Source organism: Eretmochelys imbricata, chromosome 2, assembly GCF_965152235.1.
Source record: "Eretmochelys imbricata isolate rEreImb1 chromosome 2, rEreImb1.hap1, whole genome shotgun sequence".
NCBI classification, from domain to species: domain Eukaryota; kingdom Metazoa; phylum Chordata; order Testudines; family Cheloniidae; genus Eretmochelys; species Eretmochelys imbricata.
The window spans coordinates 87,824,524-87,850,281 of record NC_135573.1 but is presented as its reverse complement, the minus strand read 5'-3'; the positions used below and the strand labels follow the sequence as shown (position 1 = coordinate 87,850,281).

Below are 25,758 nucleotides of genomic sequence, written 5' to 3'. Positions count from 1 at the left end.
TCTGACCCAGTATGGCCTTTCTTATGTAAGTAAGTAAGGAACTTCCTTGATATGCTGGGTGGAACGTTCCCAAAGAAGTGGGGGAGTAGACATAACCTTGGATGTTCCACCACATGCCAACGGATCTAGCTGGCCAGGCAGGGTGGAGTATAATGGACTTCCTTTAGGAATACTGCAGACTGTCCTCCCCCGGGTGACTACTTTAACCATGGGGGATGAACATTACAAGGTCGGGGGGTGGGGGAACACCTCCTTCTCCTCATTTTTTCTTGAAGAAGGACCTGGCTTCAGGGCTGTGAACAGAGATAAGTGCTTCTTCCTGGCCTGGATTTAGGTTCCCAACTCCCTCTGGAGGGGGCAGGTTTAGCCTACACCCCTCTCCTTGCCATTTCCTACTGGCTAGCTTAGGCAACTCCTACCCGCTCAGCGTGCTGGCTTTTGTGCATCCCCTTCTCAGGCATCTAACTCTCCCCAGGCATTGTTCAGGGAGTCTAGATGTCTAACTCGGGATCATGAATTCCACTTGGTAGCAGGGAGCCTAAAAGCTCAGCATTGCAGTGCTTAAATCCTTGTGAATCCCAACCCTAGTCCTTAAAGTAGTGCTCAACAGCCTGAGAGGACACACAAGATTGCCTGGGTAAATCTGAAACCCACCTTAGTCTGTAAGACAAGGAATATGAATTTAACACTAATGAATAAAACCCAGGGAGTGTTGGTTCAGCAAAAGTGACCTGCATAAAGAAGGACCAGTGTTAGATCTATAAAATGGTGGGGGGTACCCCATGTGTGTTGTTAGTTGGGAGATTGAGAAACAGTAGGTTGAACAAAGTGAAGGAAAAACAGATAGGATGGAGAAGTAAATGTGTGTAATAGATTAGATTACTGAACCAACTGAGTGGTGTCTCTCTTTGGTGCTTGTTACAAAAAAAAAAGAGGGGTGGGGGAGAGGGGAGGGGTTAGCATTTGCATGGGTGTAGACCTAAAGAGCTTGGAGAAGCAGGAAGGAGGAAAAGGTTTATTCTCCCACTGCAGAAGATATAATCTCCAAGATAACTGGAGTTACTTTGTGCAGATACTGGATTCTGACAAATTCTTCTCAGTGCCACGTTGACAATTTTCATAATGCAGTTTGGAAGATATTTGGGCAAGATTCTATATGGTCTGAAGGGACTAAAAGTTTCTATGGGTGGCATTTTAGATTACGAGACACCTGAGTACGAAAACAGCAAAATTAAAACAAGTGTTAAGGCTACAAGATTAATAGGAAAGAAAGGTGTATGTTAAAAGAAATGCAATTATGATTCTTGGGACATGAGGTAATGAGGGGGCAATGGTATGTCCATAAAAAGACAATGCTACACTTGAAATACAACTACCTAATTGCTTAAAATTGACTCATTATGGAACGGGAAAAAAAGCTGAGGAGCTTGTTGCTCCACATGGCTTTCAAACGCTGATACCAGAAGTGCCTAAAGAAGGAATGTCTGGTGGGTGTAGAGGCATAGGAGAGGCTCCCAAGATATCTGCAGGGCCTTGATAATTTCAAGGTCATTGAAAGACCACAAGCCACTTGAATTGTTAATACTTAGTAAAGACTTAGACAAGATATCCTTCAAATTCTAGAGATTGCTTAGAGACAAGGAGGTAGCAAACAGAGCTGTAAACAGGGGAGTTTGAGTAGGAGTTCTGTTGGAGGAGAAGGTATTTGTGTTTGGTTTTGTATTGGTGGTATTTGTATCTGTAGAGGCTTGTAGGGGCTTTGTGCTGGGAGAGAAGCTGAGCCCTGATTAGGGGGCGGGATTTCTCTGACTAGGGGTCCTAAAAGGTAGCAGCCAGTCAGGCAGCGGCACAGACAGCTGCAGTGGCACAGGAGCTAGCAAACAGAGCTGTAAACAGGGGAGTTTGTCTTGTGGTGCTTGTTTTTTGCTGCGGGTGGTGGTGGTTTGGTGTGGTTTGTGTTTCCCAGATTAACAGGATTTAGGTGGGAAGGCAATGACAGATACAGAGGTAGCAGAGGGAGTGAACCATGTAGCGGAAGACACAATGAAGATGACTGGATGTGGAAGCTGTGGTATGTACATGATCCTGGAGGGGGCAGCTGGTAAGAGTTTTGTCTGCATGAAGTGCCGTCTGATAGACCTGATGGAGGAAAAGATCCAAGGTTTGGAGATACAGATGGAAAGTCTGGTAAAGTTTAGGAAGGGGTTTGAGCAGATTATGGAGCAAAGACATGAGGTATCTGAAGGGAAAAGCTCAGACTTGCAGATGGAAGCAGGACTGGGGAATTCTGAGGGGAGACTGGGTGAGGAAAGTGGTCAGTGGAAGCATGTGACTAAAAGAACCAGGCAGAGGAAAAGACGGGCTAGTGAAGGAGAAATAGAGCTTAAGAATAGGTATTCAGAGTTGGAAAATGAAGAAGGGGCTCAGCAGGTAGTCACTGAAGGTGGAAGGGCAAGGAAGAAGAGAAGAGCGGCTAGTCCTATAGGAAAAGGGGAAGAGTTAATGGAGATTACACCAAATATGAGCCCCAGGAGGATTCAGGATGGGTTGAAGAGGATTACAAGGGAGAACAGGAATGGAAAGAACTTGCAGCCAGAGGGAACAGGGGATAGACTGGAGAATAGCACCGTCACTAGGAAAAGACAGGTCTATGTGATTGGGGACTCTTTACTGAGAAGAATAGATAAGCCTGTAACCAGAGCTGATCCAGAGAATAGGAGGGTGTGCTGTCTTCCAGATGCTAAGATATGGGATGTAGACCTGAGGTTGAAAAGGATTCTAAAGGGAGTGGGAAAGAATCCCCTAATTACCCTTAATGTGGGTACAAATGATACGGCTAGATTCTCACTGGAAAGTATTAAGGGAGACTATGCTAGGCTGGGGAAGACGCTTAAGGAAATTGAGGCTCAGGTGATCTTTAGTGGGATTCTGCCTGTTCCTAGAGAATGGCAACAAAGGTGTGACAAGATTATGACTATCAACAGATGGCTTAGGCAGTGGTGCTATAAGGAGGGCTTTGGGATATATGGCCACTGGGAGGCATTCATGGATAGAGGACAGTTCTCTCGGGATGGACTTCATCTGAGTGGGGAAGGAAATAGACTTCTAGGATGGAGGCTGGCACAACTGATTCAGAGAGCTTTAAACTAGATGGTTGGGAGATGTCCAGGTAATCTCCATGCTGGATTTTAGCATTGAGAGGAAAGAAAATGAAGTAAGAGTGGATACAGCCGTGGGTAGGAGGAAGGGCAGTGTAGATACAAGTCTAATAGGTTATACTGGTAGTAAAATGACCGTGCCTAATAGGGTACAGAATGTGAGTGAGGCCAAACAGCAAAAATTAAGATGTTTGTACACTAATGCTAGGAGCCTAGGTAACAAAATGGAGGAACTAGAGCTATTGGTGCAGGAAGCGAAACCAAATATTATAGGGATAACAGAAACATGGTGGAATAGTAGTCATGACTGGACTACAGGTATTGAAGGGTATGTGCTGTTTAGGAAAGACCGAAATAAAGGCAAAGGTGGTGAAGTAGCATTGTATATCAATGATGAAATAGAATGTAAAGAAATAAGAAGTGATGAAATGGATATGACTGAGTCCGTCTGGGCAAAAATTAAATTGGGGAAGAAAACTATTAGAGCCTCCCTTGGGATAGTGCTTGGGGTGTGTTATAGACCGCCGGAATCTAATTTGGATATGGATAGAGCCCTTTTTAATGTTTTTAATAAAGTAAATACTAATGGAAACTGTGTGATCATGGGAGACTTTAACTTCCCAGATATAGACTGGAGGACGAGTGCTAGTAATAATAATAGGGCTCAGCTTTTCCTAGATGCAATAGCTGATGGATTCCTTCAGCAAGTTGTTGCTGAACCGACTAGAGGGGATGCCATTTTAGATTTGGTTTTGGTGAGTAGCGAGGACCTCATAGAAGAAATGGTTGTAGGGGATAATCTTGGCTCAAGTGATCATGAGCTAATTCAGTTCAAACTGAACGGAAGGATTAATAAAAATAAATCTGCAGCTAGGGTTTTTGATTTCAAAAGGGCTGACTTTCAGAAATTAAGGAAATTAGTTAGGGAAGTGGATTGGACTGAAGAATTTATGGATCTATAGGTAGAGGAGGCCTGGGATTATTTTAAATCAAAGCTGCAGAAGCTATAGGAAGCCTGCATCCCAAATAAGGGGAAAAAATTCATAGGCAGGAGTTGTAGACCAAGCTGGATGAGCAAGCGTCTCAGAGAGGTGATTAAGAAAAAGCAGAAAGAATATAGGGAGTGGAAGAAGGGAGGGATCAGCAAGGAAAGCTATCTTATTGAGGTCAGAACATGTAGGGATAAAGTTAGACAGGCTAAAAGTCAAGTTTGGACCTTGTAAAGGGCATTAAAACCAATAGTAAAAGGTTCTATAGTCATATAAATAAGAAGAAAACAAAGAAAGAAGAAGTGGGACCGCTAAACACTGAGGATGGAGTGGAGGTCAAGGATAATCTAGGCATGGCCCAATATCTAAACAAATACTTTGCCTCAGTCTTTAATAAGACTAAAGAGGATCTTAGGGATAATGGTAGCACGACAAATGGGAATGAGAATATGGAGGTAGATATTACCATATTTGAGGTAGAAGCGAAACTCAAACAGCTTAATGGGACTAAATAGGGGGCCCCAGATAATTTCATCCAAGAATATTAAAGGAATTGGCACATGAAATTGCAAGCCCATTAGCAAGAATTTTTAATGAATCTGTAAACTCAGGGGTTGTACTGTATGATTGGAGAATTGCTAACATAGTTCCTATTTTTAAGAAAGGAAAAAAAAGTGATCTGGGTAATTATGGGCCTGTTAGTTTGACATCTGTAGTATGCAAGGTCTTGGAAAAAATTTTGAAGGAGAAGGTAGTTAAGGACATTGAAGTCAATGGTAAATGGGACAAAATACAACATAGTTTTACAAAAGGTAGATCGTGCCAAACCAACCTGATCTCCTTCTTTGAGAAAGTAACAGATTTTTTAGACAAAGGAAACGCAGTGGATCTAATTTACCTAGATTTTAGTAAGGCATTTGATACCGTGCCACATGGGGAATTATTAGTTAAATTGGATAAGATGGGGATCAATAGGAAAATTGAAAGGTGGATAAGGAATTGGTTAAAGGGGAGACTACAACGGGTCCTACTGAAAGGTGAACTGTCAGGCTGGAGGGAGGTTACCAGTGGAGTTCCTCAAGGATCGGTTTTGGGACCAATCTTATTTAATCTTTTTATTACTGACCTTGGCACAAAAAGTGGGAGTGTGCTAATAAAGTTTGCAGATGATACAAAGCTGGGAGGTATTGCCAATTTAGAGAAGGACAGGGATACCCTACAGGAGGATCTGGATGACCTTGTAAACTGGAGTAATAGTAATAGAATGAAATTTAATAGTGAGAAGTGTAAGGTCATGCATTTAGGGATTAATAAAAAGAATTTTAGTTATAAGCTAGGGACGCATCAATTAGAAGTAACGGAGGAGGAAAAGGACCTTGGAGCATTGGTTGATCATAGGATGACTATGAGCCGCCAATGTGATATGGCTGTGAAAAAACCTAGTGTGGTCTTGGGATGCATCAGAAGAGGTATTTCCAGTAGGGATAAGGAGGTTTTAGTACCGTTATACAAGGCACTGGTGAGACCTCACCTGGAATATTGTGTGCAGTTCTGGTCTCCCATGTTTAAGAAGGATGAATTCAAACTGGAACAGGTACAGAGAAGGGCTACTAGGATGATCCGAGGAATGGAAAACTTGTCTTATGAAAGGAGACTCAAGGAGCTTGGCTCGTTTAGCCTAACTAAAAGAAGGTTAAGGGGAGATATGATTGCTCTCTATAAATATATCAGAGGGATAAATACCAGAGAGGGAGAGGAATTATTTAAGCTCAGTACCAATGTGGACACAAGAACAAATGGATATAAACTGGCCACTAGGAAATTTAGACTAGAAATTAGACAAAGGTTTTTAACCATCAGAGGAGTGAAGTTTTGGAATAGCCTTCCAAGGGAAGCAGTGGGGGCAAAAGATCTATCTGGCTTTAAGATTAAACTTGATAAGTTTATGGAGGAGATGGTATGATGGGATAACATGGTTTTGTAATTAAATATTCATGGTAAATAGGCCCAATGGCCTGCGATGGGCTATCAGATGGGGTGAGATCCGAGTTACCCAGGAAAGAATTTTCTGTAGTATCTGGCTGATGAATCTTGCCCATATGCTCAGGGTTTAGCTGATCGCCATATTTGGGGTCGGGAAGGAATTTTCCTCCAGGGCAGATTGGAAGAGGCCCTGGAGGTTTTTCGCCTTCCTCTGTAGCATGGGGCACGGGTCACTTGTTGGAGGATTCTCTGCTCCTTGAAGTCTTTAAACTATGATTTGAGGACTTCAATAGCACAGATATAGGTGTGAGGTTTTTTTGTAGGAGTGGTGGGTGAAATTCTGCGGCCTGCGTTGTCCAGGAGGTCAGACTAGATGATCATAATGGTCCCTTCTGACCTAAATATCTATGAATCTATGAATAAGGTAGGTGAGGTAAGTGAGAGTCTAATGCAGAATATGCACCAGCAATGTCCTTAGTTGTGGCTGGTGCTTAGCTGAGGAGCCTTACTGATAATTTAGAATAACATGGAAGTACTTAAGAGTGCCATTTTGGGTTGGCTAACCAGCCTCACGACACGAATGAGAACTATTTAAAATAGCCTCTGGTGCTGATAAATCTGGGTATAGTTTGCAGTTGGGTATCAGACAAAATTGGTCCATTTACTTATCAGCATACCAAAACTCTTACACATCAAGGAGGGAACAGATCAACACTGCCAACCTTACAGGTAAATCTTCATTGTAAGTGTCTCTGCTTAAAGGATATTAGGATGACAGCCGCTAAATTCAGCAGATCACAGGTTTTAAACCTGATAAAATTGTGTGAAGAAAATATTGGCCAAATCTAGCTGTTATCATCCCTGAGCTTGCTTGCTGCTCATGCTCCTAGATGGTCGAGACTGTTCCAGCTACTGATTATGGAAGAATAGGAGGCATTTTCTGATGGCACCAAACCCAAACTAGTAGCAATGGTACACACATTGCAGCACTGGTGAACGGAGACAGCTCTGTTGAGAAGAGTCCTAGAGTTATGGTATGGTAATATACACCTCTACAACTATATAATCCAAGTGACTCAAGTGGACAAAACCTTTATCAAGGCTAGAAGATGACCAGTAGTGACAAGCAGTGAAGCCAGTGACTAGTCTGGATCTATAGTTTCTTGCTAAAAATGAATTCTTGTTAAAATTGCTTATACAGAAAACAAAGGGAGAAAACTGTGGGGATATATATACACACTTTATTTGACATTGCGGCAGGAAGGCAGGTGAGAGAGAGAGTGGAACAGGGAATCCCGAAAGGGTGTGTGTAGAAGCTAAACAGTGGAGAAGGTTAAAAAGAGAGAGAGAGGTTTTAGGGAAAATAATATTTTCCTTATTCAAATAAATTACTTTGTTCAGTATTAAAGAAGATCACTGGACAATTTGCTACAGCAGCCATGGTGCAGGAAGGCGATGTGTTATGAATGGTGTAAAGACACGGATAACTTTGTAGGGTTCTTCGCTGTGCGTGCACACACACACACTGATTATAAAGGAAAATACGTATCTAGCAAGCAAAGATCTGTGTTTGCATGTGCAAAATGACCCCAAAAACTGGCTGAGCAGCTAATGGAAATTCAGCAAGTTGAAGGACTTTTTATCCTCCAAACTGAAGACAAACTAGACATTTATCAACTGCTTTAAAAATGAAACTTTGAGGGCAATGAATGTTTATTGTGCTGCAAGAATTAGAAACTATCCACGATGTTGTGAACAATTATTAAAAAAGAAACAATTAAAAGAGAAAGAGAATTAGGCATTGTCTACACTGAAAAATACCCGTATTGTTAAAGCAGTACAACTCCCCTAGTGGGGACACAGTTAGAGTGATATACATGCACTTTACACCAAAATTAGAGCTGGCTGAAACTCAAGATTTTCTTATTCACAGGAAATTTCAATATTTTAACATTTTCCACAAACTGGAAATTGTGAAAAAATTATTATTTTGAAACCACCGATAAATGGGGCTTCTGAGATGAAATACGCTACCCAGGACCCTAGCAGCTGTTGACAGAAACTACATTCTTTACAGTTTCACCACAGCTACTCAGGAGTCAGGTATCCTGCAGTGCCAACTAGCTCAGGAATATGGAAGTCCTTGGGGTCCCTAGCCCACTGCAGTCTTCATGGCAGTACTGTCCTGGACCTATCAACCCTGGAAGCTCTTGATCCCTGGCCCCAAGGCAGTCTGCATGGCAAGGCTGCTCCATAGCCACCAACCCTGGAGCAGTCTACATGGTGGGGAAGCCTGTCCCAGGGCTTCTAAGCTCTTGGCTCTGTGGCAGGGATACTGGAAACCCTGATAGCCTCAGCTCAAGATGAGGTTCTTAGGGCTTTTAGATGCCCTGCTGTGAAGTTGAGAGCTGAGCCTCAATTATAGCTGGGGCTCACAGGAGTTTCAGGCTCCTGGCTCCTCAATGGGGAGCCTGGAAGCTCCGGCATGGTGGGCCTGCTGCAGACCCTGGAAGTCCCAGATCTCCAGCCCTAGAGCAGTTTGCTTGGTGGGGCTTCTATGGAGCAAGGAACCCTGGAAGCCCAGAGTCCCAAGCAGCCCACCAGGAAACCAGGTAGAGTTCAGATGCCTGTGGTTTGATGAAAGTTTGCCATGCCCGGGATGTTTTCATGAAAAGTTTCCAGTATGACACAGAGATATTTTCCAGTGAAACTCTGCTTCATCGGAGAATTCCGGACGAGCTCCAACCAGTACAGCTATTCCCAAATAGGAAGGGGAATAACTATACTCCTATAAGGCATCTTTATACCAGTATATCTGTGTTCACACAGGGATTCTACTGGGATAACTGTATCAGTAAAAAAAAAAATTAAAAATTACACCCCTAACTGACGTAGTTAGACCATTATAACTTTCAATTGGAGACTAGGCCTCAGATATTCAGTTACAAAACAGGCTGATAGGTCTAATGTTTGGGACTTATGAAAAAAAAATGAACAAAGTCCAACAAGAGCTGGAAACCATTCATTCTCAGAGATGAGAGATTCCACAAAGATTAATATGATAGATACAGAGCTGGAAAGATGTACTTTTCTTTCGTGATTTAAATAAGTAGGGTGCATAATATGTTCTATTTACAGATAAAAAGTAATAAAAATATACAGGAAACTAAAAACAAAGAACAACCAAAGCATGATCTTTAAGGAGAAGTATTGCTGACAATTTTCAGAATAATTTTCACAATAATAGGGCACATTCTCACTATTTTAGACAAGTCTCCATACTTTTCTGATGGATTTTATCATCATCATCATCATCATCAAAGGGGGAGAAATCAAGCAAAAAAGCAGTTGGTTTCTCCAGACACTGCAAGATGCAGCTGCTGCTGTTGTCCTTAATGTATCTGCAGTGCTTGCCAATATCTCCATTCCTATTCTATGTGCCCATGTTTTTTTGTTTTGTTATTTGTATCCTGTGGGATCGAGAATAACCTTCGCTGATTGTAGCTATGATTGACTCAGCTGGTGTTGCAGAATATAAAATAAGAATTGAAAATAGCATGTGAAACATGTGCAGGTTGGAGTGAGACAAGGGCTGTCTCTGTCACAGTGAATGCACGTAGAGTTGAAGCACCAGCTGGGTCCTGTCAATTGCTATTTCAGCTTAACAATAACAAAAAATACTACTTTTTTCAGGATTTCAGAAAAGGGTCCTAGATGCACAACACTCAGAAATGTTCTCTGGCAGCATGTGTGTCCTTCAATCAAGACAAACAGGAAGAAGAGTTACGAATGGAGTGCAGGGACAAAGAAGGTAGGAAAGAGCTTATGTTCTGCTTTACGCACTAATGTGAAAGACGAACATAAGCCCTGTCATACTGGATCAAACTATTGGCCTTCTAGTCCAGTATCCTTTCTTCAACAGTGGCCCATACCTGATGCTTCAGGGGAGAGAGCCTGCAGCGAGCAGATATGGGATAGCCTGTCACCCAGAGAAAGCTTCTTCCTAACCTCCAGTATTTAGAGTTAGCTTATGCCCTGAAGCATGAGGATTTATAGCTCTTCCAAAGGTCTTAGTTTTAATTTTTTAAAAATATCCAGAGCTATGGAAGGATATATTGTTACTCACATGAATGTCAAATCCTATTTTGAATCCTGCTAAGCTTTTGGCCTCAATGATATCTTGTGGCAATGAGTTCCACAGGCAAATCGTACACTTTGTGAAAAAGTATTTCTTCATATGACCTGTTAGCATTTTCCATCTGAATTTTCTTTACATTTGCCACCTCTCAATTTCATTGAATGTTTCCGTAACAAGAAGGAGGGTGAATAGAAATTCTCAATCTACCTTCTCTGTGCATTCATCATTTTATTTCCTTTGATCACATCTCCTTTTATTTGTTTTCTTGCTAAGATAAACAATATCAAACTTTTAAATCTCTCTTCATATGATAGTTTTTCTATACCCCAGTGATTCTTACTGCCCATCTCTGAACTCTCACCAAATCTGCTATCTTGTCTTTGTGATGGGGTGATCAGATTGCAACGCAGAATTTTAAGGATTGACCAGAACCAGTTAACGCATATGAAACACTTCTGTCTTTGTCCACACTCGGTGCTAACGGGTGCTAAAAAATGTGTTCATTAACATGTGTTAACTGACAAGTTTGCTAACTACACTTCATTTTCCTGTCCTCAACTACCCCTTTGAGCTTGTATAGACTTAATTTTGGTACTGCTTTAAATATGTTGGTTTAGAAATTGATATAGTTAAACTGGTGCAACCCCTAGTTTGGATGCAGTTCTGTTGGTATAAAGGGGATTAAACTTGGTATATTTTACTATTATACCATTATAATTGCAGCTACACTAGGGATTGTATTGATTTAACTATATTAGTATAAAATAACTTCCTAACTGAAATAGCTAAATTAGTATAAAAATTATGTGTGGACCAGGAGAGTTGAAGCTATACCAAGTTTTTTTTCTTAAATTCTCCCATTGATTCAATTTAGGGTTGCCAACTTTCTAATTGCACAAAAACAAGACCCCTGTCCTGCCCCTGCCCCAAGGCCAGGCCATGCCCCTCCCCTTCTCTGCGACCCCACCCCCAAGTTGCTCCAATCCCCCTCCCTCCGCCGCTCGCTCTCCCCGATGCTCACTCATTTTCACCAGGCTGGGGCAGGCAGTTGGGGTGTGGGAGGGGGTGAGGGCTCCAGTTCGGGGTGCGGGCTCTGGGGGTGGGGCTGGGGATGAGGGGTATGGGAGAGGGCTCCGAGCTGGAGCAGAGGTTGGGGTGTGGGGAGTATGGGCTCTGGCCTGGGTGTGTGCGCTCTGGATGGGGCCAGAAATGAAGGATTCAGGGTGCAGGAGAGGGCTCCAGGCTAGGGCAGGGGATTGGAGGGGGGCGGGTATGGGCTCTGGGTGTGGGCTCCAGGTGGGGACAGAAATGAGGGGTTCAGGATATGGGACAGGGCTCTGGGCTGAGGCAGGGGGTTGGGCTGCGGGGGTGGTGGTGGTGATGAGGACTCTTGTTGGGGGTGTAGGCTCTGGGGTGGGGCCAGTGATGAGGGGTTGGAGGTGCAGGAGGGGGCTCCAGGCTGGGGCCAAGGACTTTGGAGTGTGGGAGGGGGTGCAGGCTTCGGCTGGGGTGGGGCTTGGGATGTAGGAGGGGGTCAAGGCTGGAGCAGTGTGGCATTATCTAATTAAAATATCACCATGCAAATCACTGTTGCTACCACTGTTATATAATTGCAATGAATCTTATACAAAGTGTGATGCATGGCCAGAAAGCGTTAAGCAGCTTGCAGGCTAATTGACCCAAATTCAACCTTGAAAGATATTTTGGTAGATAATGTTTGTGTTTTTGTGTGTTTACACAGATATTGTTAGAGTTTAACAATGTAATCAAACAGTCCCTGTCTATACTGTATTCTGTTAATTCAGAGATCTTAACATATAAATGAACTGTAAACATAGGATATCACTGTATTCCTCTCTCTTTGAAATGTATAGCAAATCACCTGTGAATGATGGAAAACAAGCAATTGCCGTATGTTGTGTAGCTAATTACCAGTGATGCTTAGGAAATGGGTCTACTTCAAAGTCCCCACGATTGCCTATTGTTCACCTAAGGACTCTGACCTGTCAAGAAAAGGCCTGGAACTCTATAAAAACTCCTTGGGTCCTGATCCTTTTTATCTCAGATCTTCTTGATGCTTCATGCAGGGGAAGCTTAAGTGAAAAGGCTGAGATCTCCAGTCCTAACTGGATCACCCTGAATGTGGACACTGGACTATAACCTATGGACTAATTCTGAAAGAACTTTTTCACCATCTTTACTATGAATCTGATCTCAGAACTGTACTCATATCTGGATGTATACTGATCTTTTAATCAATACTCTCTCTCTTTTCTTTTTTAATAAATTTTAGTTTAGTTAATAAGAATTGGCTGTAAGCATGTATTTGGGTAAGATCTAGAATATTCATTAACCTGGGAAGTAATGTGTCTGATGCTTTGGGATTGGCAGAACTTTCTTATATGATGAAAAAGGTTTTCAGTAATCCTCCCAGGAAGCAGCAGCCAGGTCCCTGCAGCCCCTAGGTGCATGGCGGCCAAGGAGGCTCCGCATGCTGCCCTCGTGCCACCTTCACCAATGGGAGCTGTGGATCCAGCACTAGGGATGGGGCAGCACGCTGAGCCTCCCTGGCTGCCCATGAACCTAGAGGCTGCAAGGACTTGGCGGCTGCTTCCAGGAGCCTCACGGAGCTAGGGCAGGCAGGGAGCCTGCCTTAGCCCTGGGCCCCCAATCGGACTTTTAACCGGAGCCGCCACGGTCGCTTTTCGAGTGGGCGTTCTGGTTCCAAATCAGATGCCTGGCAACCCTAATGCAATTCCATCAGTGTTAGGAACAGAGGGAGGCTTGAAAAGGGTCCCATTTACAAGTCCTGGCATTTTAAAGGAACCTCTGCCTTTCAGACAATGGGAGCTCAGAACTTCCCTTCATTGAGTATAATATGGTACTGATTTTCTAAGGTTTTGTCTACACACAAAGCTGCACTTTATGTTCAAGCTGTGTTTTAAAATCAATGTAATTAAACCAGTCTAAACTCCTGTGTGGACGTTCTGAAATTGATTTAAACCTGGCTTATGTCAATTTAGCTTAATTTGGTAAGGAATCAACTTACATTGAGAAGATACAAGCCAAGTTTAAATTGATTTAAGAACGTCCACAAAAGGGGTTTAAAACCACTTTGGTTAAAATTGAACTAAACTTTGTGTTTAGAGGAGTCTTAAGTTCCTACCAATACTACTAGTCTGTGCTGGGCTCCTGTAACGGATACAAGTTTACTTTCTCAGGATGGAGTGAGCAGTTCCATACAATATTTGCAGTGGTGCTATGAGGCTTAATGTGTTAAAGCACTTTGACAGTCTCAGATGAAAGGCACCATGCAAGTGTAAAGTATTATTGAACTATGAAGTCAAAGTAGAAGAGGAGGACAAAGGCACAGTGAATAAAATAGAGATCATTTTCACTCCTCTTATCTTTTGTTGTTGTAATGTGGAGAGGAGAGAATTAGTAAAAATGATGACTGAGTGAGTGGGATAGGAATCAGAGACTCCTCAAGGGTAAATAATAACCCTCTTACTCAAGAACTGCTGAGCTCTAATAAAGCTGTGCTGGAGTAGGAAACCATACCACTGTCTGACACTGCCAGACCAAACCAAAATCTCAACTTTCTGTTTTTTAAAGTCCGGCACGGGGACTGAAAGGATTTTAAAGATCTACTGTGTACTAAACTGTTTGGAAATATGTATCAATGGTTCCTGAGTTTAAAGATTTCTGCACAATCCCTTACAATCATCTACAGTCCACTAGACCATAAATAAAGGTTTGAAACTTGAGAAACACAAGGGAAATTAGACAGTGAAGTTGTTATAGATGTACTGTTAAAGACATGTCTGTATTGGCTCTCACCCTTACATAGTCCTAATGCAGGGTGCAGGCAAACTTTTTGGCCTGAGGGCCACATTGGGTTTCCAAATTTGTATGGAGGGCCGCTTAGGGGAGGCTGTGTCCCCAAACAGCCAGGCATGGCCCGGCCCCCACCTACTATCCGACCTCCCTTGCTTCTTGCCCCCTGACGGCTCCCCCCAGGACTCCTACCCCATCCACCACTCCCTGTCCCCTGAACACCCCCGGACTCCTCACCCCTGACTGCCCCCTGCCGCCCCATCCAACCCCCCCTCTCATTCCTGACTACCTCCCCGGGACTCCTGCCCCATCCAACCCCCCTTTTCCTTGCCCTCTGACCGCTCCGACCCGTATCCACACCCCTGCCCCCTGACCACCATCCCCAACTCCCTTGCCCTCTATCCAACCCCCCCACTCCCTGCCCCCTTGCTGTGCTGCCTGGAGCACCGGTGGCTGGCGGTGCTACATCTGCGCCGGCTGGAGCACCGGGTCAGGCCGTGGCTCTGCAACTGCGCTGCCCGGCCGCCCAGAGCACTGTGCTGGCAGCGTGGGAGGGGGGACAGTGGGGGAAGAGCCGGGGCGAGCTCAGGGGCTGGGTAGGAGGGTTCCGCTGGCCGTAGTTTGCCCACATCTGTCCTAATGAATCACTAGGGGATTCAGGGCTGGATCCTGCACCAGTGAAGTCAACGGCAGTTTTGCCGCTGGCTGGAGCAGAAACAGGACTGGGTCCTTACAGCGTATGTCTGTTCATAAATAATCATGAAAGGCCCATTCCTGCAAGCTGCTGAAAGCCAACAGTCAATGGGAGTTGAGGAGCCTGAGCACGTCACAGGATTGGGGCAAAAGGGTGTTGGAAACCCTCAAACACCCAATGTGTTTTTTGGGATTTGAGGATGCTCAGCATCTCACATGATCACTCAGCATCTTGCAAGATCATGCCCAAAATGCGGTTGACTAACGTATAAATATATATCATATAATAGCATGCATTAAGCACCGACAATATTGAGCATAAATATTGTACAGTTATATAGCCTAAACTGGCCTATACCACAGTACTGTTCACTTATGCTAAATATCTCATAACGCCTTTCATTAGCTGAAGAAAGCTCTGGCTTAAGTAGATAGGAAAACTGTCAGTGTCAGGACATATAACTGTTTCCTCATAGCAACAGAAAGGGAGTTACCCTCACAGACCAAGGGGAGTGTCTTCATGCTCCTTAGTACCTGGAATGCATGTGTTGAGAACAAAGATAAGGGTGCATCGTGACCTGGAATGTATGGGTTCAGAACAGAAGATAAAGGGGTACACCATTGTACCACAAACAAACAAGGTAAAAAGCTGATAACTGAATCCAGTTTCAGGTGACATATATAGTACCATTTACTGGTAAACAAGTAGGGTACAAAAAGATGATTTTAGGGATGTAACTGTAGGGAGAACACTTTCTGAAAAAGGTGAATTTAACACTGCTGCACTAGACTGCTCTTTGGAGACTGGTATCATACAGAATCTTTTTCCTGTACCATATTAATAAACCTGACTGGCATTGGTTATTTGGTCTCTTGAGTATATTTCATAGCGAAATAATGAAACAAAGTGTGGTCAAGCAATCGACTGATTAATCAATAATGCACAGGAACAGCTTGCACCAGAGGTTAGAGGTGACCAATCAACACTTTCCCTTACATCAATTATGTCACTCCAAAAACTTCTAGATGAAATTGATAGGACTTCAAATTACACATGTGCTTAAGCACATGGCTGAATCATGGCCTTAATTGTTAAATTTCATTTTAAAGCACTTATAACTAAGCATACCAGTTAATACTTTGGTCCCTTTTATTACCTTAAGCAGCTACTAGCCGATAATGTGCTACATTACTTTCTGCTCAGTTCAACGTATTTATTTTCATTGGGAATTCTGATTGAATGTCTTTGGAATCTAGTTGTTTCCCTGTGAGAGAATGTAATCCTGCTATCTTGTTAGATGGAAAATCATCTATGAAAGTCCATTCAAAACAAATCTCCTGCCAAAATATTTCTCTCTTTTCATTTGGACAGTTTTCTTTCTGATAATTTAATGGTAATAAATCACTCCATATGCCTGTATCAGCCTTGGCAAAGAGAAGAGGTCTCAGTCTGAAAATCAGATTAAACAGGGAGCTCCTCAGTCTCAGCAGGACTGGAAGTTCTGGATAGTTTTTTGATGCACATGGAAAAGAGATTCCAGAAAGCCAGTTCTATTGCTTAGGTCGTAGCACGATCTATGCACACAGTATGCATTTATCTCCGTAGATAATTTCAAGACAAAGGTAAATATTTTAATAGGTTTGGCAGCCTAAGACTTCAATTATGCGTCAATGATCCCAAGAAATTCAACAACAGAAGGACTGTTCCATGGCTTGTTATGGTCTATTCTGATCATAAACAATTTCTACATGGAAACAGAAATGTTGCAACTAGTGCTGCAATAGTTCAAGTTCCACTCCTCCACCATCTCCAGTGCACCCCACTGATGTATTTTATCTACAGACATTAGTCATGACTACACCTCCTGCCTGTAATTGGGTGTCATCCATCAGGTTGGAAAGTTTAAAATTAAGTGATTTTCCTGGAAACCATTTTTCAGCAGCATCATTTGATCCACTGTAGTTAAAGCTGTGTCAGTGGTTCCATTATAGATTCCATTTCACGGTATTTTTTATAAATTAGTTGTAGGTTTCCTCTGCACTTAAAATTGGCATACAAGGGTCTAGGCTGAGGAACAAAGTTTTTTCCGAAGGCAAAGATTTTTTTCAATTGTCATTTTTAAACAGCAGGATCAGAAACATATTTTATTTAAAAACAGCTGTCATACCGACCATTTTGCATGGCAGGGCACTGACCATTGCTCTTTTGTAAAAAGCATACTCTACATCAGTAGATGGGTCTTTACTCAAAGGGTCTGTAATAGTCTATTAGGTAAATACATTAACCTATAATTTCAATGTGCCTAAATATGGTACATTGTGTACTATATTTACACAGGGCTAGAGTGAGCCTTTATGGGCAGTGCATAGATTTGCACACCCCAAGAAGAGCTGTGAGAAGGAGATGTGGGTGCATGGGTGGGGAAAAGTAATTTACTGCAGACCCTTATGAACTGCAGCTTCCTTCCTTCAAAACACCACAGCTCTGCTGGCTGGGGTGGCGAGAAGCCAAAGCCTCGCCTATATCATTCTGCTCCTTTCTGCCAACTTACTTGTAGGGGTGAGGGGATGAGTATTGGGCATACAGCCTCTGTTCTCCTTCCTTCTGCTAAGCCATGATGTGGAGAGGAATATGGGAGGGCTAGGGTATTACTCTCTTGTATGGCCATTATGGGCCATATTAGGCTGGGTCACAGAACAGGCCATCGTTTGTGTATTTAGAAGTTCACAGAGTATTTTGAAATAGACCATAACAGTTTCAAAACTCACCTGCCTAGCAGTATCTACATCTGTCTAAGTTTGCATTTTGTGCCCAGCACCATACAACCTCAACACTCAATGCAAATTACGGCATGAATTCTCATACACTTCAGTGACAGATTCATTTCATATTCTAGCTATTTTCAGACCTTTATTGATACCAATTTATTGTCAAACCTATATGTAATTGTTCCACCTGAATTCATGTTTTTACTTCTGCTAGCTCTTAGGGCTCAATCCTTTGAACTCTTAAACATGTGAATAACTCTAGTCTTCTTAGTTATCCCATCCACTATAAGTAAGAATTACTCACACGAATAAGAGTTTTCAGGATCAGCCCCTTAAACTCTGTCCTAAAAAGGCAGAAGGAAATGTGTAAAGGAAATTCATTTCTGTGACCTAGACGCTAAATTATGGAACAAAGTAGAATATAAAGGAACCCAACGAGGCTTGCATTTAACAGGGGACTCTGGATTGAGAAATCTCTGATCATTGAAGTCCACATGACTTGGAACATGAGAGTACTGTTCTTGTGACTTTAGAGCATAGCTAAGCTTAAGGCAGTTATTTATAATGCTTTGTTTTGGGCAGAAAATAATTTTTTTTTGCCCTTTTCACTGATCTCACAAAGAACATAGAGCTGGCATTGCAGGCACTCCCATAGCCTTGATGATGAAACCTATATTTCTACAGTCTTTGCTGGCATGCACTAGTCACGACCAGCCCATGGAACCTGTATTTCAAATCACAGTGTCACATTGCAGGACAACTCTGATTGGCCAGTGCTATGATGTCACACTTTGAAACGCTACTTTTACTCAGGAGAAAATAAAAACTCATAACAGAGGGCTCTTTGAGCACACAGTGGCCTGGGGCTTTTCAAAATATACTCATGGATAACTGGAATTAGATACAGAATGTAAAGCTGTATTTTTACATCTCTCTGTTCATTCTGACTTGTTACTCATAAAATACTGTCAGTGCCTTTTTAGCACAGCAGAGCGGTGCCTTTCTCTAAACATCCTTTGTTCACACTACAGGGGGCCTTCTGCGTGAAGTGGTTATTTTTCCTGTTCTGTGGTGCAGTTAACAGAAAGGGGAGAGCTGACACCACAGAAGGCAAAACAATCAGGCCACTAGACCGGGCACTTACCTCATATTCCTCTTTGAATCCATAGCCCTCTGCACATTTCATCTGCGTGATATGCTGCAGCAAGTCAGCCACACGGATGGCTGGATGAAGCTGTCCGGTCTGGTATGGCACATCTACTGGGTCTCGCTTCTTGTAGGTGTGTGACTGGACCAAGCTGCTTGTGTCACTGGCCATCGTGTGGGTTTCATCTATGAAAAGAAAACCAGGTTGTTTCCACTTATTAAAAGTATAAAATACATTGATTTCTACAAGGATGATTTTGATATCACCAACTTTAATATAACCAACTATTTATCAGGGCTGTGCCAGAAAAAAGGTAAATCCATTTAGTAAATTATCCAGTGAGATTTCAAGATCGATTGGAATGAGGCAAAGTCCATGTTTCTACAATGTAAGCATTGCAGAACAGTCCAAACTATATACTGTTTTAAATATATATATATAAATAAATATTGTTTTGAAAACTAACTGATTATAAACAATATTTAAATTCTTTAGGCATTCAGTTATAAGCTGTAGAGAAGTTTCATCTTGAAACTTCATCAAGTCCCACTGGAATAAAATAGGACTTGTATTCTTCTTAGATTAGTGGACTATTAGATTTTACACTGTGAACTCAGAACAAATGTTTGGTGTGAGCAAAATAAAAAAATGCACAAAATGGATTATGGTTCATTAAGCTAGGACTGCAATGAAAATGTAGATCTGATACAACACTTTGAAACAAAATACAAGAGGACATATGCAAGAGATCATCTGCTTAGGGTAAATGTTTTGATTGGCTGTTTAGCATGCTGCAGAACCAACAACTTCACAAAATATCATGGGCCATCACATTAGGCATAAAATGTTATATGTCAACTGACATGCAAGCCAACACGCAACAGAACCCACTGGGTTGCTCAAAATTTGTATGAAACACACACTCTCCCGCCCCCTCCACACCTTTTTGATGGGGCAAATGGGCAACTTACCATTTATTGGCACTTTTAAGAAGAACCATATCAGGAGAAAAAAAGAGGAGGAGAAAAAGGAAACAGGGCATAAGCAACAGTACTACATTAAATAATTACAGGTAATTTTATATTTGTAATTTAACTTTTACAGCTTGGTATCCTAGCTGAGTCACAGATTATGTGAAAGAGGGCACGATTCAAGAAGCACTATCATTTTCCCCTTGTTTTCATGGAGTTTTTATTTTGTTTAATACTTGACAAGAAAAAGCCCCAAAAGTCTGAGGAGTAAGCATCATCATAAATATTTTCTTTGCTGAAAAAAAAAATGAAGACCAAAATTTTGTATTTCTCAAAGAGTATTTTGTTTTAGCTAACTGAAATAACAAAAAATTGTGCTTTAATTTGGTCAAAATACTCTGCAATGCCCGCACACTAACTGTGGGAAATGGTTAATGAAATTAATATATTGTAACAATGACTGCTATGTAAAATGTATTATATAAAAGGGGATTGCTAAAATAATACGATTTCCATATTCTTTAGTTAAATTTATTATAGTATAGAGCTCCCAACACTTTCTTTAAGAACAGGCCCGAAGATCTCACACAAACACCCAAAATGCTACATCTGCTCATCAAGGGCCAGTTTTTGATCTCGGTGTAAATTAAAAGTTACTCCACTAAAGTCAAGGGAGTTACTCACTGAGGTCAATGGAGTCACAGTCAGCTTACACTGATGAAACTGAGATTAAATCTGGTCCTCAGTGAAGAGTTTAAAATGTGAACAATGCACCTAAACCTAAACTTAAAATAATATGTAGCAATATGGATATGAATATGGATATTTCACTATGTCTCCTGCCACTTTACTAACCTCATCCAATATAGCAAAAACAATTTTACATTTTTAATAAATAAATTTGGCTACTTTTGCCTAACATGCAGTAAAACTGTATTGCAAAGCACCTTGGGATGCATGGCATGAAAGGCGATATACATGTGTAGTTACAGCATGTTGTTGTTGAAATGGCACCCGAATACTACAAGGCGGCTAAGACACAAAAGACAAAAAAAAGTGTAGAAGTTGATTGTATGGTTTTTTAAAATTTATGTAGAGTTAGATTATAGGTTTTATTTTTGTTCAAACGAAGGTATCACCATAACTCTGAAATTCCTATTAAATATTCAGATGGCAAATCTTGTCAGGGTCTCTGGGCTGTGAAAGTGAGACAGTTCAGCCCATAAGCCTCTCGCTCCAGGGGGCTTCTCTGTGTTGTGGACTAAATGGAACATTCATTCCTCCCTCCCTCCCACTGCCTCTCTGCCTCATCTAGCTCCCACCCTTTCAAGACTAAAACTATTATGCTATGTTTGGGACTGATCTTTTAAAGTTACTTTAAATGAAAAGGTTATGCTCCCTGGCTTGGATGGTACAATATGAATCCACCAGAAATACAGTATTTGCTATCTTCCTGCTTTGCCTTTGAAAGTGATAGCAAGACAGAGAATCTCCGACGTAAGAGTCAATTGCTTTTGCCAACTGACATGGTGGACGCACCACAGCATGCAGCTTATTTAGTTTAGCTGGTGACTATAGTTATTGACCCCCATTATATTATCCAGTTATTGATTCCAATATATTTGTCCAGTACTGTCTGAGAACTATTAAAATGCATATTTAGTCAGCATTTATCTGAAACATGGGTGCTGCAGACATCTGCAAGACCAGTGGAGTATCTGGGTTGAGTTCCTTTTCTTTTCTTCTGTTACTTTTTCTTTTTCTTTTGAGTTTTGTTCAGAACACAGGAGGACAGGCAGGCATTACCTACCCTGCCTTTTCCAGACCAGTTGCCTCTCTCTGAAGATTAATTTAGGCATACACAACCCAGGAATATTAAGGGATTGTTTGTCAGTATTTCACTTAAGGTGTTAGGTTAAACAAGAAGCTTCTCTCAATTGTCTGAAAATTAGTGAATATTGAAATACTGAATTGTTGAGAAGAAATCAGATTGTTGCCATTTGTTTCATTTAAAAAGTTTCGTATTAATTCAGTCAATTGTTTCAATAGGTTGAGAAGATGCTAATTTGCATGTTGAGTCTAAGGCCTTGTCTACACTAACACTGTAAATTGATCTAAGTTATGCTAATTAAGTTACATAAGTTTTGTAATTTAAATGGACTTAAAGCGGTGTCTACACCACACTATATTGACAGGAAATACTCTCCTGTCAGCATAGCTTCCGCCTCTCATTGAGGTGGAGTACTGAAGTCAACGGGAGAATGCTCTCCCATCGATTTAGCGTGTCTTCACCCGACCTGCTAAATCGACGCTGCTGCATTGATGGCAGAGCCACCGATTTAGCACAGAAGTGAAGACAAGCCCTGAGTTTCCTCTCATGACTTTTTGGAAAATGTAAGTGTATTGTGATTCCTTTAGTAACAAAACTAAACAATAATCACAGTCATACGACTTCCCAGTAGGTCATGTAGACTCCAACTAGAAGTTCGACCCTGCAGTCCCTTATGTCCTGAAAACTCCCACTGGATAAGGAAGGACTGCAGGATTGGGCATTACATGCAGTAAGAAGCCAGCCATTCATGTCTTAAAATATATGGACTTCAAAATTAATTGTTGTTCTAAAACGTCATGGGCCAGATCCTCATCTGTGTTGCTCCACTGATTGAAGTAGAGCTGCTCTGATGTAGACCAGCTAAAGCTCTAGCCCAGTACATGTATGTATGCAGCTTTCTGATGATTACTTCTGTTTGAATGGAACACCAAAAGGTGTTAACTTAACCTTTAACAAGTGAAGCAACAAAAATATTTATTTTCTACAACAAAATAATGGGAGGACTTCTGAGGAGAGTAAATACAGATTGTATACATTAGCTAGCTAACTCAAGAACTTCTCTCTTACAGTTTCAGAGAAGGAGATTTTGACCCTGAAAGTGCATCTTTTTTCATATCAGAAATGTTTGTTTAAATATTATTTCTCCTTAGAGAAACCTACCAAAAGATTTCTCATCGTCATTATGGCACAACAAATGACTGAAAAAGTTTCTGAGAATCCATTTGCAAAGCTTATCATAATCCTGATAGAAATATCTAAATTTTTCTCCTGGCAACAAAGGTTTTCTTCCTGACCACCACAAGGTCAGAACATCTACTGGATGAGTTGCTGCATGAATGGAAAGCACAAAGTAATCTAAAATCTCAGGCAGTTAAAAGGCTCAGCAAATTTCATTTGCATGCAGATTATTACATTGTTACAGTGACTACCATTACATTCTCCCTGATGTACACAAAATATAAAAATGCACAGATCTTTTTCCTTTGGATGTCATATTTAAATGAGCTTTCCTAATTATCCCTCCAGCACAATAACTTTGCTGCATTAGTTTTTCAGAAATCACATTCCTAAAGTGCAGCTCCCTGTAACTGTCACTTAACTATACTTAATTTCTTTTACCTCAATGCAACTGCTTAAAGCCAGAAAATGACATGGAAAGTATTATACTTTATATACAAATTCATAGTGATTTGGAGAAAAGGGAAGAGGAAGAAAAATATGTATTGTAAAGATAAACCATTGTAAAGACAGAGCTCAAGAAGCAGCATAACACTTGGGTTGGAATTCTTGCTACAGTGCATCGTTATACCTTTATTTAATTTTTTAAAATCTCGGTTTAGGTGAAGGTTAGTACTGTGGAAGTAACAAAGAACAAGCCATAAGACAGGCTTGTTACTTATTCAATGGAAATGCAATAGCATCTCATGCTACTTTTATTATAACAGCTTGAAAATGCCATTTTCCTTCATTCTTTTTATATTGCACAAATAGGAGGTTGTTGTTTTTTCTAAATTCCTAGTGGAAATGTTTCATACTTTAAATGCATTTAGTCCTATAGTGCTACCATTTTATTCATTTTTGTGACAACTGATACATAATAAACGATACTTTTATAAAGTGCCATATTGTCATTTTGCTGTTCAAAACACCATCTTCTCTGAAACTTCATGGTGACAGGCATGCCAGTAAACTGTGTGGTATTGTAAGAAGAAATGATAGCTGGTAGATGGCCAGACCTTTATTTTGACTGATTTTCTATATCATCCTTAATTAGGAAAACATTATTTTTACAAAAGTGACATCTTCAGTTCACAGATAAAACTGAAAATAATGAGAAACTATTTTAATTGCCATGATAATCAAATTCTCTTGTGTCATTCCAAATACATGCATAAACATTTCTTCATAAAACCACATGTGAAAGCAATTTTTCTCTTCCCCCATCCCCCAACTTTGCACCATGATGGTAGGAAGCCAGTCCAATAACTGTCCTGAGCATTCTCATTGCAGAAAAGCTTGCTCCCCCTCCCAAAAACCTAATGCTCTGGTCTCTTAGATACTATGTTCTGTAACCCAGAGCTGCGCCTTTCAAAATTATTTCTGCAATAAACTTTGATAAAGGGAAATGTTCTCACCTAAAATTGCAGTTGGCACAAATGGATCTGTCATACATCATAAGCAGGTCAATGCAGAAAGGTAAAAAGAGAGAGAACAGTAAATGATTGATAAATGATCCCCAGTTTTCCTGCAGAAAGCCACACTAAGCAACTACTTATAATATGTTACAATGTATAACGCTCCTATGGCAATGTATAATAAAATGATAACAGTATACATTTTGATTTTTAAGGAGGGAAACTGGTGCATTGCATTATGAAAGGATGAAACAAAGACAAAAAATGGTTACCTGGGTAATAAGAATTAGGCACTGTTGTGCTCAGTGTGTTAGTTTTCATTGTAAATGAAGAAGGGGAGGATACAGCTGTAAAGAGAAGAAAATTTAGTCAGTGGCAGCAAAGAGAAATGTTGCTGTTTCAGATTGGAAATATACGCATATGAAATTGATTTAATTTAGGGCCTGATCCTGCCCCCTTTGAAGGCAATGGCAAAACTCCCAATGATTTTAATGGAAGCAGAAAGTATGCTGGGTAATTACTAGAATGGTTTAGCTAATATGGACCAATTTTCTGAAAATAGTTTTGATCAGATAAAGCAATTTGATCATTGTGAAGTTTTCCATTGATGGCTAGCATATTTTTTATGTTTAGAAGGTAAGACTGAATGTAGATCTTCAAATAAGCAAGGAACAATGACAGCAATTGCTTTTGACAGTAGCTCTGAGAATTAAAAGGGTTACCTAACAATACCACAAATAAGTTAGCCAAATATTCTTCTACAATTCATTTTTTTCTTTGCTGTACTACTAACAGTTCAGATCGGTGGGTAACATACATGCATATAGTACTGTTTCCTGAAGGTTATTCTTTTCTCTGACAGTGTTTTTCAACCAGTGATTCACATTTCAGAATTGGTACTAGTACTTAAAGATGTAAACACTGGTAATTTTATAAGGGTGTTAAATGAAACAATCTAAGCTGAGTTAATTCCATAGTATGACATACAACCCATGCATTACCATTAAAAGGACAGAAATAATCAGTGGGTAACAGACTGTTAATTATAAAACATCTAGGGATATTCAGCCAAAGAGCCATCAGAGACTTTTAAGCAAAGGTTACTGCACATGCAACCCTGGTGGCTGATGCAAGTTGTGGTGCATTTCACTAGCGCTCCATCTCAGTTATTCCATTAGATGTAACGATATTCTGGGCATCCTAGTAACCTCTCAAGAAGTTCAGAGACCTAAATATTGAGCAAGGTAGGATCTGAATGTGGAGACTATGCAGCTACAGAGCAGAGAAATTTCAGTGCTAGCTTGAGCTCCATCTTTGTTCCCGAGTCTTTGGACCCTCCAGGTGCCAGGTGCCTGTCCCTTGCATAAGATGGAGCAACCTGAAAGCTGTTCCTATTTATGCTGGCTGTCAATCTTCCGTGCAGCTGGGGATGACTGCTCCCCTTTTCCTGTGGTCGCACCCCTATATCAGTAGTCAAGAAGCAGTGGCAAGGGTTCCCTTCTGCTGGGGGCTGGCTGAATTGGTCAGAACAAAAAACTGCCCTAATGCAAGGCAGGATCTCAGCCACACACTGTAATGAGAGTGGAGGATACTCTGAGCCCCTCAT

General features: G+C 41.2%; 1 protein-coding gene across 1 annotated transcript in view; it reads right to left on the bottom strand.

The window, feature by feature from the left end:
* The window catches only part of PTPRM (protein tyrosine phosphatase receptor type M), a 688,077-nt gene that overhangs the window by 118,617 nt on the left and 543,702 nt on the right, over window positions 1–25,758 (bottom strand). Inside the window, exons 18-21 of the mRNA XM_077809062.1 lie at window positions 24,425–24,499; window positions 24,153–24,179; window positions 19,686–19,697; window positions 18,712–18,899 (exon numbers count right to left, since the gene is read on the bottom strand). Of these exons, the coding sequence (XP_077665188.1) occupies window positions 18,712–18,899; window positions 19,686–19,697; window positions 24,153–24,179; window positions 24,425–24,499 (302 nt within the window). The remainder of the gene's footprint in view (window positions 1–18,711; window positions 18,900–19,685; window positions 19,698–24,152; window positions 24,180–24,424; window positions 24,500–25,758) is intronic.